The sequence below is a fragment of the Pseudophryne corroboree genome, chromosome 5, assembly GCF_028390025.1.
Source record: "Pseudophryne corroboree isolate aPseCor3 chromosome 5, aPseCor3.hap2, whole genome shotgun sequence".
In the NCBI taxonomy this organism is placed as follows: Eukaryota; Metazoa; Chordata; class Amphibia; order Anura; family Myobatrachidae; genus Pseudophryne; species Pseudophryne corroboree.
Window position 1 is genome coordinate 147,813,729 of NC_086448.1, and position 21,578 is coordinate 147,835,306.

General features: G+C 44.3%; 1 protein-coding gene across 1 annotated transcript in view; it reads right to left on the reverse strand.

The window, feature by feature from the left end:
• Positions 1-21,578, reverse strand: part of RAPGEF5 (Rap guanine nucleotide exchange factor 5) — a 499,799-nt gene that overhangs the window by 233,892 nt on the left and 244,329 nt on the right. The window contains exon 8 of the mRNA XM_063921784.1: positions 8,961-9,034. Coding sequence (XP_063777854.1) covers positions 8,961-9,034 — 74 coding nt within the window. The remainder of the gene's footprint in view (positions 1-8,960; positions 9,035-21,578) is intronic.

Sequence of the window (21,578 nt, forward strand, 5' to 3'; positions counted from 1 at the left end):
GTCAATTCAAAGCTGTGTGTTGTAGGGACTAAATAATATATAATATGCAATAACTAGACAATACTTAGTAAATAAGTCCACCTATTCTCTATCCTTCCTCTGCAGCAGGTGGTTATGGTTAAGGAATCAATGTGACTTACAGTTTGGCAGACTTGTTTTGAAGGGGTGTAGTAGGATATGCCAGTGGCCGGGCCGCCGGCGGCCAGCATACCGGCGCCGGAATCCCGACCGTTGGCATACCAACAGCTGGGCGAGCGCAAACGAGCCCCTTGCGGGCCACGCTATCTATTCTCCCTCCAGGGGGGTCGTGGACCCCCAAGAGGGAGAAAAGGTGTCGGTATGCTGGCTGTCGGGATTCCGGCGCTGGGATCCCGACAGCCGGCAAACTAAAGACAACCCGTTTTGAAGGAATGCACTCTGTGAATTGGTTGGTTCACACACAGTGGGAGGACCAGTGTTGCCAATGAAGTGCCTTCAGAATCAGCGATTTAACCTACCTCAGGTCCCACTAGCACCCTGTACTATGCAAGTGAGAGGGGCTTCAGTTGTGTCTAATTTCATCAAGATTATCAATATGAGCAACACATCAGACTAATACTGAACAATGGGGCAGATGTATTAACCTGGAAAAGGCATAAGGAAGTGATAAACCAGTGATAAGTGTAAGGTGATAAACGAACCAGCCAATCAGCTCCTAACTGATAATTTACATATTAGAGCTGATTGGCTGGTGCGTTTATCACCTTGCACTTATCACTGGTTTATCACTTCTCCATTGTATTTTACATTCATAGATTTTTTTTTTCAAGAACATTCTACTTTTTGGCTTTATTTGTCCTACAATATTTATTAGTATTTAGTAAATGCATTATATATGTTTTTTTATTGAATTCACTGCACTTGACATGATGCACTGTATTAGTGCTCCCTGGTCCACTGAGGTTGTATCAAGTATGATGTGAGCAAATGGGATTCAGTATGATAGATATGCCGGCTGTCGGGTTCGTGGCGGTCAGGAGGCAGACACCGGGATCATGACAGTCGGAATACCGACGGCGAGCGCAGCATATCCCCTCACGGGCTTGCTGCACTTGCCACAATTCGGGCCTGGTGGCGAGCATTGGTCGCCACAGGGTTATATTGCCCCTCGGGTGGTGTGGACCACCACCCGAGTGTGGATTCCGGCCAGCGGTCAGGATTCCGACCGCCGGTATTTCACCAGGCATCGGGATTCCGGCTGACAGCCGAGATCCCGAAAGCCGCAAAATGAATGCCTCCCGTCAAATGTACAGGCTCAGAAGAATAGTTTCCTCATCTACTATTCTAAAATTTCAGCAACTATGGGGTCTATTTACTAAGCCATGGAGAGAGATGGAGAACCAGCCAATCAACTTCTAACTGCCATGTTACAGGCTGTGTTTGAAAAATGACAGGAGCTGCTTGGTTGGTACTTTATCTCTCTCTCTATGGCTCAGTAAACAGACCGCTTAATCTGATTAAATCCTCACAATTCTGCCCACATGTAGGTGTGCAGCAAAATACCTGTAACTGCACATACTGCTTTCAGACAGGCCGCTGTATACAGACTTTCATCCAATGATCCTGGCTACATACTGAAAGCGGGTGATCAGCAGCACATAGTGAATTATGGATTACAGAGTTTGTGTTTATTATCTGCAACTCAACATGAAATGAGGCTTTGCTGGGAAGTGTGGAGGACAAGCGGTGCAGGCAGTGCTCCGTGTGAGAAGATGGATAGCTCAGTGGATAGTACAATCCCTGGGGAAAAAGTTATCGTTCTGTCACAAGTGAATTATGCACCAGTGACAGTGAGGGGAACGTGAGAATTACATAGGGAATGGATGGAACAGCAAGTACATGCAGTTAGGTAGTAACGTAAACGAAACAATCATGTCACACATTACTGACTTCAATAGTAAGTGACACAACAAAGAATTTTCCATACTAGACAGTACACGCTGTGGTTCCAGTATAATGAAGGACTCGTACACACATTTGTAAAGAAAACACACAGAAAAAAAAAAACACAGAAAAACAAGACGAGGCATAGAGAAACTTTGTACTTTGCCCTTGCTTTACCTGACACCCAAAAAAAAAATTAAACCTCATGTCGACCTTTAGGCCTGTCGACCTAGCACATGTCGACCTAGAAACCCTGTCGACCTTCCATCCATGTCGACCTATAGTGGTCGACCTAAACATTGTGTCGACCTTCAGACCGGATCCCACTTCAAACAGTGTTATAGCTAACTGATACAAAGTTACACCAACTGCCACCCCAACCACTGCCAAGCATCGCCGGCTGGGACACACTGCAGATGGAGTGGTTCGCCTGTTTGAATTTTGGACTGTGCTGCAACCCCACCTCTGGGTGATTTCTCCATACTTATCACTACACTTTAATATGGAGAAAACATAAATATCAAATTTTCAATGCGCTTTTATGAGATATTTATGATTATGAAATATACCTCTTTATATCTCTGCACTTTATCACTCTGCAAGACTTAGTACATCTCCCCCATAGTGTCCTCAGTTCATATTATGCTACATTACAGTGTCCTCTGTTCATGCTGTGCCGGAGTTCAATTATGGCACGTTATGGTGCCCCAGATCATATTGTGCCCCACTATAGTACCTCCGTTTCATATAGTGCCATATTAAAGTGCCCCAGTTGTTATTATGTAACATTACAGTGCCCTCCACATTACAATGAGCAGATCAGATGATGACACATTATAGTTCTCTCCATCTTGTTTTGTGCCGCATTAAAGTGGCCTCCAGTTCATATTATGCCACATTACAGTGGCATCCAGTTCATATTATGCCACATTACAGTGCCCCCTTACCATTATAACATCCACTAACCATTTCTCTCACTGGAAATGTAACGTCACACAATTCAGGCCGGGCAATGGATCAGACCCAATTGAGCTACATTTCCCTTTGGTATAATGACATCAAAATAATATTTTCCATAATATTTGCTATAATCCATATTCTGGGTAATATCTGTACAAGTGTGTTACCAGTGGAACCAGCAACATGAGATGCGTCATCGATAGATACTAGCAGCGCGGTCACAGGACTCCGGAGTGCCCTATGCCGGCCCAGCCCCCTAAGCCCATGATATCATGCAGAGAGGCCGGGGCTGGCAGTACCAGGAAGTGCAGCACTGCCCAAAGTGTCCTCAGGACAGGCAGCATGGTAAGTGCCTCGAGCAATGGACACTCCAGGCAGCAATGCCAGCGATAGTGGCAGCAGGGCATCCTGCTAGTCACAAGCAAGGGCCGCTGGGCAGCAACTCTCACACATCCCTAGTAACGGCTCTCACTACCAATCCATAAAGCAGCTACAGAGATAATGGACCTGATTCCCAGTTGTACCTAAATTTGAATGTGGACACATCTAGCGATTTTATGCATACTGCACATACACACAGGCTGCATACACATTTTTGCGAATGTACACGTCATTCTGGGCCATATGCATATCAGTTGTTTCTCTGCAGCCGCTAAATGGGCGTTTCTGGGTGGAAACTATCCAAACACACAAGAGAGTCATTCTATGGGCATGCGATTCAGCGTTCTGCGTATGCATACAAATTAATCCCATCTCCTGCACCTAGCATGGGGTAGAGTGTGCATAACAATGGCGATGCCTACTCTCGTGGATGGAAGAGTGCTGCGGGGCGATCGCTAAGATGTGTACAACTCTTAACATGGGTACAGACACAATAGTATTCCTTAGGCAATCCATTTGCAGCCTTGCCTGGAGATGTTTTTGCATTACTTGTGATTCAGAATCAGGCTCAATGTACCTGTACCAAGGAACTCATACAATATAATCACATACTTGTCTACACTCCCAGAATGTCCATGAGACTTCCAAATTTAAGGAGCTCTCCCGGACTACCGAGAGAGTAGACAAGTATCCCACATTCCCTACTTCCACAGAGAAAGGCGACATCACTGGCAAATTGTGGCAATATACAGCAGGGATGGGGTGCTCCCCACACCTCTCACCTTGACCTCCCCACCTGCATCTCTGGGCAGCCTATGTAAAAAGTCCTGTGTGTGGAAGCATATATCAGGATTAAAGGACTTATCAAATCTCTGCCATGTTGCAGGACAAGTTATACTATTTATATACTCATACCACTGGCGTATCTATAATGGCCGCATTGTGTGCGGTACACACGAGCCTCCAGTGTCCATGGGGGGGCCACACCGCACACCCTGTATCCATTTTTACAATACTTACCCTCCGTAGTCCCTCGTCGGCAGCAGCAGTGCTGCAGAAACCACCAGGAAAATAGCGTGGTGGCCATTTTTCCCAGCATTTTGCACATGCGCAGCAGGAAAATCACTGGATAAATGGCCGCCACACCATTTTCCCAGAGACCAGCGCATGTGCACTAGACTCTGAGACAGCGCAAGGGTCTATTCGTGCCCAGAGTCTATTGCTCTGCCGGCTAGAGAGGAGGGGTCCGGATGGAGACTGCACAATGGCCTCCTCTCCTGATGCACCCATGGCTCATACGTAGAAGTGTTTTTTCAACATTACATTAGGCTTAGGCTTGCAGACTGCTTAACTGGATTTCAATTTTAGTGCTTAATTTCATAGCACAGTAGGCTACTGGATGTCATAGTAAATTTTCTTATTTACACTCTTATTTTTATTTATTTTTTACGGGACTAATGTATAAAATTAACAATTGTTATTTAATTAGATAGTAAATCTGAAATGCGAGGCATTTCTTATTCTAACTAAAGTGTGAACACCATTATTTCCTACACAAAACAATCACATGTTGTTACCCAGGACAAGCCAAAGTAAACCAGACTCTGTCCTCATTGCAAAATACTACCACAAAACCACAGCAGCTGGCATATGTAACATCCTATACGGCAATTATGTCCAGGCTTCCACACTGCTAATAGTACTCGTATGCACTCCAAATAGGAGTTGACTGATAATTTCTAGCATACTAGTCAGATTGGAAGCTCTGCGGTACAGCTTCATATTTCATCATGGAATTATAACACAAATAGGGGTACATTTACTAAGCAGTGATAAGAGCAGAGAAGTGAGCCAGTGGAGAAGTTGCCCATGGCAACCAATCAGCACTGAAGTAACATCTATAATTTGCATACTATAAAATGATACAGAGCTGCTGATTGGTTGATGGGGAAATTTCTCCACTGGCTCACTTCTCCGTTCTTATCACTGCTTAGTAAATGTACCCCATAATAACATACACAGAATCCCTGTGCTCAATATTAACATATATCACTAATAAAGCCAAAGTCATACCCCCAACATGACCCTCTCCAGGAGGGACACAATACTGATTCTGGACTTTCCTCTTAATTTATGATTGCCGGCAGCTCTGTTGAACAGGTAAATGGATGAGAAAGGTGTTTCAGCACAGGGGTTGGCAATCATAAATTAAGAGGGAAGTCCAGGAGCAGAGCATTCTGTCCCTCCTGGAGAGGGTCGTGTTGGGGGGCTATGCCAAAGTGGAGGTACTCAGCAGTAATTTGTTTAATGAGAGTATAGCACTATAAATTCACCATTACAACTTAAAGCATTTTCCTTTGTAAAAATCAATTTTACTAAATACTTTCCCTTTAATGGTGCTTTGATTGGGCTTACTCCCCTGAGTCCCCAGCATTCGCTTCATTTAGCAGGTTCCTGTCACTTACATAAAGCCAGGCCCTTAGCCATTCTGGTCAGCGTTGCGCGTCTCTCTCCATAATAGGGCAGATCTGATAACAGCATCTACAAGGCTTGCCCTTAGCCGCTGTGTCAGATCTTCCCTAGTACAGGGAGAGGCGAGCAGCGGGGAATGCAATTGGCCAGGCCCCATCTATACTGTATGTGAAGTAGCAGCGATGCCCAGATATCGTAAAGCAGCAGGAGGCATCTGCTATAAGTAGACGGCTCCTGTATGCTTGTGTGATCCTCAGCATCGGCTCACCTGCGACACCATTGGCCGGCTGAGTAACCCATGAGGTTGCGCAGATCGGCCAACACAGTTCCACTGCTGAGGCCACAAAATCTCCATCGGAAGACGAAGACCCTGGCCTCGACACCCCCACAATACGGAAGCGACGCTTCTCTTTTGGGAATCAGTGGCCATCACTGCCCCCACCCCGCCCCCAAATGGCTGCAGACTGTCAATCAACTGACATCTGCAGCCGTTCTATGCACAGTACGGGTCGGCGCATGCACAATTTACCGAATATTGTTGCATTGCTTCCAACTTTCATTTGCGACCGGACTTTAAGTAACAACTTTATTGCAGAATTATGGCACTCATTTATAGTGTTCTAGCATCACACAAGTAGGAACCTATCTGCTGTGCACTTGTTTCCATCTGAACCCCCGAGTGGAGAACATACCCAAATGGACCTTGTGATAGCAGCTGTAACATTGTAAATACTTGATTCTGTCAATAAATGCACGTTGATGTGTAAATACTGAAAGAACCTTACCTATATTGCATACTGCATCAATACTTTGGGTTGGGCCTCACAAATGAACAACAATAACTTTAGAAAGTATGGATACAGATTCATCATATGATCATCTTTTTCATAACCTGACTACTTAATTCATCCCAGGCCTACTAATACTAACAAAGACTATATTTAACCAATTCAACTTAATACCCCACAGATGTTTGTTCAGCTTATGACAGTGGGGAATTTAGATTTAGGAACACATGCCTAGAGGCACCACTTACTGGGGATGGCACTCTGATTCTTGTTTTATTGCCATCAGTCTGGAATTTTCCACTGATTACAAAATGTTTCCACTGAACCATACGCATCTTGAGTGGACAATGGAATGGTGGGACATGTGAAGACTGCATGGGTCTGGGTCCTGGACAATCAGCAGCTGGACCTCCTGCCCAGTCATCAGTGGCATCTCTCCGACTGTACTGCAGATGCAGTGAGATGTGATCCGTCCAGCCTCCATTAGAGATGGTGTACAGTGGCAATATTTTGTAGTTACTGGGAATATTTCAGCCTCTCAGACTGTCACCAGTATCAGTTTTTTTTATTACGGTTAGTGACCATAATAAAACAAGCGTCCAAGTCCCGAACACCCCATTTTATTATACAGGCAATCGCCAAATTAGGGCTTATAACCTAATAATGAAAACAATAAAATTGGGTGGCATATATTAATGTTGTGCTTAGGGGAGGCTTGACCTCTAAATCTGCCCCTAACTTAGACTGGGTACAAACTTATCAGACCAATTGGCCAAGCAGCTTATCCTCCAACCACTGTATTTAGTGGTGAGGTTTATGCACAAACGATTTTGTGCGGCACACTTGCCAATCATCCGCCTGAAATGTCTGGCCACAGGAACCGGATCTGACGTCACTCCACAGGAACCGGATCTGACGTCACTGGGTTCGGTCGGCCGTACACACAACTGGACATACTGAAATGTGTGGATTATATATCACCATCGGCTATGCTGCGGGGCCGACCTGATATGTCTATGCTGCGAACGTTGTTATTCACAGACAGATCGGGTGTACACACCCGCCGATCCACTACCGGTATATCGTTCAAATGAATGATATATCGGAAAGTGTGTACCCAGCCTTAGGACCAGAGTCTGACTGGAATCCAAGTCTGGCAGTCCACAGGTGCATACCAACACATTCCGATGTCTTAATGTTGCATTGAAATGAATCTTCTTTAGCAAATTACAGTTTAGAAGTTTTGGCAATTGAACACGTTAAGTTGAAATTGTGCTTAGTTAACTATCGCTAGCATGGCATAATCTCATAGTTTTACATTTCAGGAGAGCTGAAACTTGTGCTTGCTATTCTGTGGAAAGCTTCAGCTTCAACCCCCAAACACCCTTCGGCGATTTCGTTTAGGCCCTGGGGTGTACTAGACTGTACTAACTGACACTACAGCAGCTAGGTGTGCTAGAGGGTGCTAACTGACACCTACAGCAGCTAGGTGTGCTAGAGTGTACTAACTGACACTACAGCAGCTAGGGGTGCTAGAGTTTACTAACTGACACTACAGCAGCTAGGTGTGCTAGAGTGTACTAACTGACACTACAGCAGCTAGGTGTACTAGAGTGCAGTAACTGACACTACAGCTGCTAGGTGTGCTAGAGTGTACTAGCTGACACTACAGCAGCTAGCTGCACTAGAGTGTACTAGCTGACACTACAGCAGCTAGGTGTGCTAGAGGGTAGTAACTGACACTACAGCAGCTAGCTGCACTAGAGTGTACTAGCTGACACTACAGCAGCTAGGTGTGCTAGAGGGCAGTAACTGACACTACAGCAGCTAGGTGTGCTAGAGTGTACTAACTGACACTACAGCAGCTAGGTGTACTAGAGTGCAGTAACTGACACTACGGCAGCTAGGTGTGCTAACTGACACTACAGCAGCTAGGTGTATTAGAGTGTAGTAACTGACACTACAGCAGCTAGGTGTACTAGAGTGTACTAGCTGACACTACAGCAACTAGGTGTACTAGAGTGTACTAGCTGACACTACAGCAGCTAGGTGTATTAGAGTGTAGTAACTGACACTACAGCAGCTAGGTGTATTAGAGTGTAGTAACTGACACTACAGCAGCTAGGTGTATTAGAGTGTAGTTGATTCCATTAACAAAATTGGTTCTGGTAAACACATAAGGCCATAAAAGGTGGCTATATACTTTAAAGGGCATAGGCAAAGAGCTTATAAAGAAAACTTGGCAAACATGTCACACCAGTTATTTAGGACTGGAGTCGGCAGTAAGGATGTAATCAGCGTGAGAGGGAGCTTTGTATGATGTAAGCGGACGGATCAATATCTTTATTCTTCTATGAGATGAATACAATCAGACCAATTGACACAGACACTGTACCTAACACTTATTACATTGATAGCATTAGTTATGAAGATTACCTCTGTCTCTGATGTATGTTCTGAATTTGAAGTACTGGATTCTTCTGGGCAGTCGTACTCTTCTTCATCGCTGACTGTACAGAACATAAAAAAGAGAATTTAAAAAATGCTGAAAGAACTCAATAAAAAAGTGTGCTGCTAACAAGGAATTTATAATTGCCATTAGGCTACATTTAAATAACTAGGCTACAATTTTTTTAGTTTATAGCCAAGTACAGTAACCATCAAGCCAAACAGTCAATTGAAGTTACACTGACAATGATCTTTGTCAGAGTATCACCATCTAGGTCAGTGGTCTCCAACCCTAATTGGGGTGTGAGCTACTTTCGGAAAATAAAACCTCTGAAGGAGCTACCCCCTCCCCCCAATGCGCGTGCGCTCCTGTGAAAGTAGGTGTGGCCTCACAAAAATGGGTGTGGCCTCACTACAAATAATGCCCGCCCCCACGTAGTGCCAGATACACAAATAATGCCCCTCAGCAGTGCCAGATACACAAGTAATGCCCCTCAGCAGTGCCAGATATACAAATAATGCCTCCCAGCACTGCCAGATGCAGATAATGCCCCCAGCAGTGCCAGATACACAAATAATGCCCCCAGCAAAGCCAGATACACAAATAATGCCCCCCAGCAGTGCCAGATACAATGCCCCCACCAGTGCCAGATACAATTACCCCCGCAGTGCCATTTGAATCGCCCCCCGCAGCGCCAGATAAAATGCCCCCCCACAGCTCCAGATAAAATGCCCCACACAGTGCTAACCCTTGCTGGCTTCGTCTACTGTCGCCAGTGTTGCTCCTCCTGTATGAGGGACGGAAGGGGAGGAGAACGCAGCGCGTGCCTCTCCTGTGAAGTTCGGAAAGCGGCAGCGGTGAGGGTGACAGTCTCCGGTGGCGGCGGGCATTTAAAATATGGTGCCGGTAAGTGAGCCAATCAAAACTCGTGGTCCGGCAGCCAGGTGCCGCCACTGCTGGTCCACGAGCTCTGATTGGCTGACGTCCGGCACCATATTAAAAATGAAGGGAGGTGACTGTTCAAACCCGTGCGCTCTGTGAGCTACCGAAAATACTACGGCGAGCTACCGGCAGCTCGCGAGCTACGGGTTGGAGATCACTGCTCTAGGTTATACTCCCCCTTTCTTTTACATTGTAAGCACTTATGAGCAGGACCCTTTTCCCTCAACCTCCTCCAGTGGCTCTGCCCAAGATCCTGGACATTGACACATCTTCTCCTGCTTGTCTCTTGAAAGTGTAGTGAGACGCTCTGCTGCCCCACCTTACACCTCACTACTTGTAGTGATTTGTAATGAGCAAATCCATACATTTGCCTTTTAGTTACCAACGGGTCTAATTACTAAGCCTTAGATTGAGATAAAGTGGATGGAGATAAAGTACCAGCCAATCAGCTCCTAACTGTCATTTTTCAAACCCAACCTGTGACATGACAGACACTGATTTGCTGGGACTTTACCTCCATCCACTTTATCTCCACCCAAGGCTTAGTAAATAGACCCTTTAGATTGTCTTGCAGTCACTTTAGTGGCATTACACGAAAGTAAAGTAATACACGATAGTAATTATATTCAGATTTGGGATGTGTGTCTCCGCAGCTGCTGAAGGGTGCATGAGCGTGTGTTGTCTTTGAGCTGAGCAGAACTCCATTTAATTCATTCCATTCAAAAAAGAACAGTAAACAGTAAGTGAAAGGCTCAAATTTGCATTGATGCATTGAATAGGACTAATTTTTATTTTTCAGATTTAAAGGACACCTCACTAACCTCACCATACATTCTTTGTTGCTTATAGAGGCAGATGTACTCAATGTGCTTTATACTGCCCCCGTTTCTTAGTTAGTTGTATTTTTAGACTCATTTGTAAATCAGACTGCTAAACTACGCAAGATAAGAAAGAGAAATAAATGGCATTAAGTACTTTTTCTCAGGAACCAGGCTATAGTGGCATGATTCAGCTCTAGAAGATAATAGAGAGCACAGATGGGGCAATAGTTCCCAACCTTGTGTTTTCCTGCGAAGTTTCCTATGTCATCCAACATAGACATAAATCTGTAGTCTTTGGAGAAGAGCCAAACGCAATGTGCTTAAGTGTATGCCAACACAAACTGTGTTCTGGTCTTTATTCCTCTCAGCCTAGGAGAAAACTGGAATCCTTGTATATTTACATCAGTCAGAGACAACTATTCTTGACGTATAGGCACTGTGCAAATGCGGTCACAGATGGACATAAATTACACCCAGATGTTTACATTTCACATATTTCCCACTAACAAAGCTGTCCTAGTATTAGACAAAGAAAGCAATACAAGGTAATCGCTAACGGCAACATTTCGCCAATATTATACACTGCTCCCCTATTACAATAACTCCATTTATTACTGTATTACTCTGCAAAAGTACACTCATTGTATAAGTTTTATTAGATGTCATTAAAAGATGGTGGTAAAAGAGGGCGCACTAAATTTAAATCTAGGTGTTATTTTATTCAAAAGCAAATTTAATCATCCATCATACTGTTTTAAATAAAATAATGGATTAAAATTACATTTATTGTGTAATACAGTGGCAACCGTAATAATTTGTTACTTTACACTACTATAACCTGTGGGCAATGATTATCTCCCTATTCACAGACTATTGAAGGTTCCACCATTATTCCTGTAAGTCCCCAACAGCAGCAGCAGAATTTTGAAAGCGAGAATGCTTGCGTCAGGATGTGATTGGCAGGATGTGATTGGATAGCCGGGCTAGCCATCCAATAAAGTCTGTCAACAGGTTCTAACCAGATATTACAGTAATATTCATGATAATAAAGCTAAATGCAGTTTAATTAACAGTACACCAGCACTCAGTACGTCAGTTTTTTATCCACTTATCTGCGGTATTGTGCTTTTATACAATTATGGAACTTATATAGAACTCATACAGAATACTGTGTCCCAAACCCTAAATTATAACAACATGACTGAAATGTTTGATGACCAAGTAAACAAACCAGACAAGAGGAATGAAATAGACCCCACGCAGGACCAAGGGAGAGATGTATCAAACCTGGGAGAGAGATAAAGGACTAATGAATCAGCTTCTGTTTGTCATGTTAGAGGCTGTGTTTGAAAAATTACAGATAGGAGCTGATTGGTTGTTAAAAAAAAAAAATTGGGGTGCTACTAGCAGTGCTAATTTTTTGGTTGAAAAAAAACGGGCTAATATCGTAATTGTAGCCTGATGGTCATTATCGGGCTACCCAATTATAATCCATTTTTTGGGCAGAAAAATGTCCAGTTTTCCAGCAAAAACACATGCAATCGGGGATAAGATCCCGAACCCATGTGTTTTCGCAAAAAAAATGGGTATATAAGGGTTGGTTAACGGGGATTCTGCTTTGCGTGATAACTGCCGGCTTGTCAAGGCTAGCTGGATACCGCCCTTTATCTCTCTCTAAGGTTTGATACATCTCCCCATAATTTATGTAAGTAGGCCCTAAATACTGTATGAAGGCAGCTTTGAGCCATGACATCTACTTTAAGTATCCCCATTTTTGCATGTGTAATTGATCTAAGGTTCTAGAACAATCATGTAGCACATCCACCTCAAATGTATTTGTAATTTCATAGAAGATAATAATTCAACACATACAAAGGGCTGGTTATTTTAATTACTGTGTGACACATAGGATGTTAAGGGAATTGCATATCCTTAGCCAAGGTAACATGACGATTAATGATGCTGCACCAGTACCTCTATATTAATCTCAAGATCAGCGTCTATTTCCTGTGCGGTCCACAGAGACGTCTCAGCCGCATTTGCCTCACTGCACCTAACTATAATTAGTTTGTTATAATATCTTTTTTCCTTTTCATATACGTCAGGCTCCTTTACTGGGGGAATAACTTGGTTGCCAGATGTCTGAAGATAGATATAGCTCAATCCCAAGAATGAAATCTCTGTGTTCTGATTCTCACACAGAAGGATAACTACCGTCTGATGGTCTCACAGGTGGGAGACGCCAATTACAGCAGTGGGGGTATAAAACTCAGAGGAAGACAACGGATTAGCACATCAGCTTGGACAAGGATGACAAAAATACACTACCGTTTAGTATAATGAATCCGAGGCTTGTCTATCATTGTTACAAAAGATCTTTTGGGATAAGCGATGTTCCACACACATGAAGAATATTAAATTATCTAATTTGCATTTACCTAGAAGTAGAAACCATGACGATAAATTAATAGTGATAAGAGTTGGTGGCTCACAAAAACAAGTTGGATGCACAGCTTGAGTCACCTATATCCGAAATGCTTGGGACCAGCAGTATTTGGCATATTTGCATACCGCAATGAGATATCTTGGGGATGGGGCCCAAGCATAAAAACAAAATTCATTTATGTTTCATTTACACCTTATACACACAGCCTGAAGGTCATTTTATATAATATTTAGAATAAATTTGTGCCTGAAACAAAGTTTGAGTACATTGAACCATCAGAAAGCAAAGATGACATTATCTTAGTTGTGACCAAATGAATTTTGGATTTGGAATACTTTGGATATTGGATTTTTGGATATGGGACACTTCTGTGCCAGTCTGCCAGCACCGTACATGTGCTTACATCATGAACTGGCTATATATCGTGCCCCTTCATACTTAGACACGAACACACACAATTTGGCAGAGCTGAAACACTCTGTTCTGCTGCTGATTGCCATGGTGTGTAATAGCTCTCCCTAGTTCATCTTATGCTTTGCCATGTGTCCAGTTTTGTATGAAGGCAATATACGCTTTCACTGCAGTGTGTTCAAAGCTGGAAAGGGAATGCAGTTAAAATGCCGGCTGTCGGGAGATTGAGGCGTTCAGGATATTGACGCCGGGAGCCCAACAGCCGACAATGCCGGCAGCCGGAATCCCGGCGCACGACGGCTATTCCCACTCGTGGGTGTCCATGACACCCATAGTCTGCCAACAGGTCCTGTGGCGAGTGCACCGAGCCCGCAGAGTGGCAAGCGCAGCGAGCCCCCGCAAGGGGACTCTTAGCGCTCGACCCGGCAGAGCGGGCGGGATGCCGCTGTCGGGATATTAACAGCCGGCATCCCCGTGTGCCGGGATAACGTATGTTACACCTGGTAAGTGATCTCTGCTACTTCTGTGACATTATACAGAACACGGGTTTATTTTTAAGTAAATAATAAGAATCAAATCAACAATCACAAGCCACCAGGCATAAATAAAATGCTAATGTTCCGCAGGAGAACAGACAGCGGCACTGATAATTCCTCCCCCCTCCCCCCCCCCCCCCCCCCGGCTGCACAGGTTATGGCTGCGGAGATGAAGGACAGCAGATACCGTACTTTGCAGGCTACTCTGAGCAATAATAGGTAACAATCCATCACTTTCCTTCAATGACTCCACTTACTGTGTATCTACTGCAGCTATTTCCATTTTACAAAAACACGCTGTAAAAAAAATCTCATTAATTCAGGAACACTCCATGAGCCTCTGGGAAAAAGGCAGCCCAGATAACAAGTGCTAAAAGGCAGATTTTGCTAAGTAAATCAGTTAAATTACAATAAGGAAACTAATTAGTTCAATGGATATAGTGCTATGCCAAAAATAAATGGGGATTTCTTTCACTACGGTAACTCTGTAAAAACACAATATACCCCCCCCCCCCCCCCCCCCCCTTCCTCTATACAAACACAGGGATCTTATTAACAATAACTGGAGGTCTCTCCCATCTGAGCCATGTTATCTTCCTGACTTTTTAATTTGGAAATTCTAGCAAGATTAAAAACCAATTAGCCCAGGATTCTAAAACCCTACACATAAAAGAACAGCAATATATCATAAGACCATTATGCACATGTTATCACCTTCACTTTGACCTTAGTGTAGTTATACATATGTATCGAACTAACTATATAATGGTCTAACTTATAAACAAAGTACTGTATTTATGGCTCTATATGTTGGGGATTGTATATCTGCTGGGGGATAACGTAAAAGGAAACGGGACTAAAAAAGGATAATCAAGAACACTTCCTTGCACTGACAAAGGAACTGAGCAGAATGCAGATGTTCTGATTGGTCACAATCACAATATAGGGACAAAAGTGATTTTCCCATAAAGACAATGTTATTGTATTATAGAACGAGGTAGATACGGTATATGCAATTGCGGTCAAATTCCCGAAAATGTCGAAAAACTGGACTTTTTCGCCCCAAAATTTTTTTTTGACAATGCAATACAGTACTTTTCGTCAAAAAAACTGACTTTTCAAATTCGACTTTTTGAAATTCGACATTTGACAAATTCGACATTTCTGCAATGGTACAAATGCGGCTTTTCGACAAAAGTATATTTAATTGAAGAATGTAAATTCGACAACAATGCTTTTTGACAGTAAATTCGTCATTTTCAATCCGCCTCACTTTGCTGGCGGAATGTAATAACATTTTTTAAAAACATGTTTTTTTTGTGGTTTTTTTTATTGCTAATAGCATATCTATTTATATTAGAAGGGATTAGGTACTTGGTCTGTCTATTTAGGAGGCACAAGTATTATTTATATATTTTTAAAAATATATATATTTTTTTTTATGGAATGGGTTAAAAACCCGAAAAAAAATTGCGTGGGGTCCCCCCTCCTAAGCATAACCAGCCTCGGACTCTTTGATTGAAGGGGTCCCCACTCCTCCAGGGTACCCCGGTCAGGGGTGACTAGTTGGGTATTTAATGTCACGGCCGCAGGGAGCGGTATAAAAGTGTCCCCCGGCTGTGGCATTATCTGTCCAGCTAGTGGAGCCCGGTGCTGGTACAAAAAATACGGGGGACCCCTACTCTTTTTGTCCTCCGTATTTTTTGCACCAGGACCAGGCGCAGAGCCCGGTGCTGGTTGTTAAAATACGGGGGATCCCCTGTCATTCCCCCCCCCCCGTATTTTTGCAACCAGGACTGGCTCAAAGAGCCCGAGGCTGGATATGCTTAGGAGGGGGGACCCCACGCAATTTTTTTCCGGGTTTTTTACCGTTTTTTGTACCATCTGAAAAGTCGATTCAAAATCCGTCAATTGGTCTGTTTTTCGACAGCGGGACTGTCGAATCCGTCTTTTATTGAATATGTCTAATTCCGGCACCCGCCGGCCGGAATTCGACGGTCGAATTGTGTCGAATTTAAAAACGGGCGAAAAATTGCCGCAATTCGCCCGGAATTGCATATACCCCATGATGTCATTGGATGGTCATTTGTCAAGCAGTCCTTTTGCGGTGTACCAATATTGTATACCGCAAAGCAGAAAATGGTCCTATTGATTGCAATGAGGAAAATGCAGGTGCCGACTATACAGGACATAGCTAATACAAGCCTAGTGAAAAGTGACATTGATTCGGTGGATCAGTCGCAGCACGATATCAGACAGAGTTTGCAGTAATTTGCACACAAAACATCTCTGTATATAAATTGTAGAAAGATGCAGAATTCTATAAAACAGAAAATACAAATACCAGAATGGGAAGTAGAAAGTTCAGAAATACATAAAATAAAATAAAACAAATCTTGGTAAAAATAATTGTTGCTTTTCAGTGACAAAGTGTTAGGATATATGCTCCGTTCAGCAGCTGGGCAGCGTGCTTTTCCTGCTGTGTGCTGAGTAAGGCTGGCTAAGCAATTTGGGCGGCATACAGTATTTTCAGGAAAGGTGCCCATGGGCTCAGAAGAAGAAAGGTTTACCTGGCGCTAGCCCCCAGTGTTGTGGAAATCAACATTTTTCTAGTGACATGCAAGAGGCCAGAACAATGACACACAACAATGTATCTGGAATCAGTGCTTTAGTGAATAGACATCAACAAGCACCTATAAGAGGTATTTACGTAGATTATTTATTGACTGTGCTAAGCTGTAATATTCTTCTTGGATTTGTAATGCATAATTGTCATGGTATTTTATTTCTATCAGGGATAATTCTCCTGGCCCATGCATCCTGACAAATGAATTCCGTATAACAATGGACCGCTATGTTCCAAAGTTGTTTTTTCCTTTTGGTTCTGTGTGAAGATGATCCTCATATGGTGTCACTGGGAGGCATATAAATGATGCACAAGGGGAACAGAGAACACTTTCTTCTTTGGTCCAATTTTCAAAACAAAAGAAAATACAGGGACACAATGATCTATTATTCTCTGTATCATTCTTTGTTAGGATGACAAAGCACCATACATCATCAATCAGTGGCTTAGACAAAACAAAAACCATACAAACGTGGTTGAGAAAGTCCTATGGTTCTATCAATGACTAGATATACAGTAGTTTACTTTAAAGGCTGAAAGGATTGTATTACTGGAGAGATGCACAAGGTGGCAGTTTAAAACTACCAATACCAAATCACTGCTCCGCCGCCTTGCCCAGCACTGTACATGACGTCTTACCCTCAGTGCAGGAGACACAGGAGAGCAGGCAGCAGCCGTCAGATCAGCAGGGCAGATTCTGCCCCTGTCCAACCAAATATCCGGCCCTGTGCGACACACCGTCCGCACTATCCTCCTTACAGCCCTGTCCGGTAGTTTATCTATCCCCATTCTCCAAGGCATGGTTATCTATTAAATAGTAAAAAGCCCCTTTTAGCTTATTAAATGGCTTGATTATGTTTCGTTCTATATAGTCCACCCCATTATTAAAAGTGAAATCCTCTAACCCTGCTCCAAATACCCCTGGCTCCCTCCACCAAAAAATAGGATTTTAATACCTACCGGTAAATCCTTTTCTCCTAGTCCGTAGAGGATGCTGGGGACTCCAAAAGGACCATGGGGTATAGACGGATCCGCAGAAGCTTGGGCACAATATAAAGACTTAAACTGGGTGTGAACTGGCTCCTCCCTCTATGCCCCTCCTCCAGACCTCGGTTAGAAAACTGTGCCCAGGAGAGACGGACATTTTGAGGAAAGAATTTTTTAATTTAACACAGTGAGTGTTATACCAGCTCACACCACAAACCTACCGCAAAACATGGCATTCAACAGAATACCAGCGCACGGTATGAAAAACATACAGCCATATGCTGAGAGAATAGGTAACACAAGAGTGTAACCATAACCAATTACTGCAGAGACAGTACGCACTGGGACGGGCGCCCAGCATCCTCTACGGACTAGGAGAAAAGGATTTACCGGTAGGTATTAAAATCCTATTTTCTCTTACGTCCCAGAGGATGCTGGGGACTCTAAAAGGACCATGGGGTCTATACCAAAGCTCCAGACCAGGCGGGAGAGTGCGTACGACTCTGCAGCACCGATTGAGCAAACGCGAGGTCCTCCGCAGAAAGGGTATCAAACTTGTAAACCTAGCAAAGTGTTTGACCCCGACCACATAGATGCTCGGCAAAGTTGAAGTGCCGAGACCCCTCGGGCAGCCGCCCAAGATGAGCCCACCTTCCTAGTAGAATGGGTCTCCACCGACTTCTGTAACGGCAATCCAGCCGTGGAACAAGCACGCCGAATCGTATCACAGATCCAACGTCTAACAAACTGCATAGATGCAGGCGTCTTGAGCCCAAAATGGAGACTTAAATATTCAAAGCCCTGACTACATCGAGAAACTTTGAATCAGCTAATGCCTAAGTAACCACAGGGAACAAAACAGGCTGATTTCTGCGAAACCCAGTAACCACTCTTGGCAGAACTATTAACCAAGTTCTCAATTCCTCTCTATCCACCTGGAAGATCAAACAGGACTCTTGTGAGACAAAGCCACTACCTCCGACATCCGCCTTGCGGACGCCAAAGCCAATAGCATGATCACTTTCCAAGAGAGAAATTTTAACCCAACGCGCCACGCTATTTTATTCTCTCTCCAGGGGGGTCGTGGACCCCCACGAGGGAGAATATATGTCGGTATGCCGGGTGTCGGGATTCCGGCGCCGGTATACTGTGCGCCAGGATCTCGACATTCGGCATACAGAAGACCACCCCTTTCACAAAGGTTCCAAACAGTGTGACACATGAAAACGCAACACCACGTCCAGGTCCCACGGTGCCAACGAGGGCACAAATGGAGGGTGGATGTGCAGTACTCCTTTCACGAAGGTCCGAACTTCTGTAAAGGTTGCCAATTCCTTCTTGAAAGAAAATTTATAAGGCCAAAACTTCGCACTTAAAAGGAGCCTAACTTTAAGCCTGCACCCACACCTGCTTTCCAAAAAAGAATGGAGAAGAACGACCCAGGGGAAATTCTTCCATAGTAGCCATCTTGGATTCACCCCAAGACACCTATTTTCTCCAAACATGGTGGTAAGACCTTGCCGTTACTTCTTTTCTAGCCTGAAGAAGTGTGGGAAAGACTTCACCTGGGAATAGACTTTCTGGCCAGGATATGGCGTTCAACCGCCACACCGTCAAACGCATCCTCGATAAGTATTGATACACGCCCGGATCATTCTGTAACAGTTCCTCACTTAGAGGAAAGGTCATGGATCTTCTACGAGCAAATTTTAAAGAACTGGATAATAAGCGCTCCTTGGTTAGACCGGAACAATGAAGATCGCCCAAACCCTTGTTCTTCTTACGATTATCACCGTCCAAAACGTGAAAACAGGGGGGATACATAGACCGACTGAAACACCCAAGGTGTCCCGATAACGTCCACTGCTATAGCATGAGTGTCCCCTGACCCGGAACAATATCCCTGAGAACTCTCTTTGGGGCGAGACGCCAACATGTCCATCTGAGGCACTCCTCAAAGACCTGTCATTTCAGAGAAAACTGCTCAATGACAACTATATTTCTCCCGGATGGCGATCGCGTCTGCAGAGGAATTTATTTCACTGTCGCTCACCTCCGGAACGAAAATTATTAATATAGCGTTTACCAGTCTTCCCACCAAGCGGAAAACTTCTTGGCTTCTGCCATCGCCGCTTTTCTCCTCGTTCCGCCCTCGCGGCTTACATACCAGTGCTGTCACGCCGTCCGACAGAATTAGCACGGGTAGATCACGAAGCATATGTTCATTGAAAATATCTCTTAACTCAAGAGGGCTTAATGCAGACAAGCTTCCCAGCTTGACCTTTTACTCTGGAAATACTTCCCTTGCAAGGACTACTCCCCAGTCTCGGAGATCTGCATGCACGGACACCAAGATCTCATCCTGGGCTCCGGATCTTCGTCCCTCTATGAGGTGAGAACAGAGCAAACACCACAGGAGCCATATCCTGGCTATTAGGATTATATTCCGGCGCATGTGTAGGGGAGACCCGGACCACCTCCTAACTGGTCTCGTGAAAACCACTCTGGCATTCAACCAGCTCACCGACAAGAAGGCCACGCTCCAAATCTGATCCGACTCCGGATCCTCCGACTACCGTCCACAGGAACACATAGAACCTCAACCTTTCCGTATCTACCTCTGATACCCACCACCGATGACTGTGCCGTTGGGAAGAACAGGCTTCTGTGTCTAAGAACAGTCAGAGAGAAAACGACAATTTGCATCACTTATGGCTTGACCTCGCCTTAATCAGGAGAGTGTCCCCTTACAGAATAACGATGGCTCTTACCATGGAAAAAATACCATCCTACTGCCATCACTCCGGTGAACTGGCCAATACATTCCTGAGTACCCATCCAGGTAACCTGAATGCAGAGAAAACACCTTGAACCCCTTACTATCATGACGTGGTGGAACTCCCTCGTCGGAGAAGTTCCAACTTGTAGTCCAACATCGTAAGGAGAAATCTTTGTCTTTTTTTATCAGGGACATCAGGACAATGCACTGAACCTTACGCACCTCTGGTATGGCGTCGCGTACCACCTCCCCTCCCATAGGGGAACAGCAAGATCTAATAGAAAAATCAGTGAGGGGAACCATCTGTCACACCAGAAAGTCCCCCTAGGATTCTATAAGTAACTCACAGTTCCTAGTCTATTCCCGGACTGACTGACACTTAGTAGACGAGGTCGCACCAAGGTAGCCTCCAGCCAGGTAGACCCCGCGACATGTAATGTATGTGGTAGAAACAGACAACGACATCCCGTTCTGTGAACCGAACAAGGTTGCAGAAACCTTACCTTTTTCACCTTCCACTGTCCATACAGAAAAGGAAAAAGAATGGAATCGAACTGGTTAAAACGACTACATCCCACCAAAGAATGCGTCACCAATCCTTGTGAAGGAGACTAACTCAGGAAGTTAGAATCACCAGCAGCATGCCCCGGGATAGACTGAGCCGAGGTATCCCCCAACAGTGACACACCGTCCCAGGGAAAAACTCCAGTATCTCCAGGAGACAACCTCAGCATTTCCCAGGTCACCCTCCTGTATACCCACGGCAGGCGCCGTAATGGTATAAGAAGAACCAACAGGAGAAACCAGCCTTACACACTTTAGGTAAATTCTATCGGATGCCTTTCCGAATATAAACACTCCCGCATGTGCATGTAATGTAAACAGGGTCAAAGTATAGGAATAAATTATCACTTAGCTTCCTGTATACGATCCTTTCAGACAGGGCCCCGTGTCGACCAGGAGTTGACTTCCACAGAATTTTCACCTCGTCGGGGAAAGAATAAACCTTCGTACTCTTTGAGAGGACTGAAGACCAACTCGTCACTGCCGACGTAGA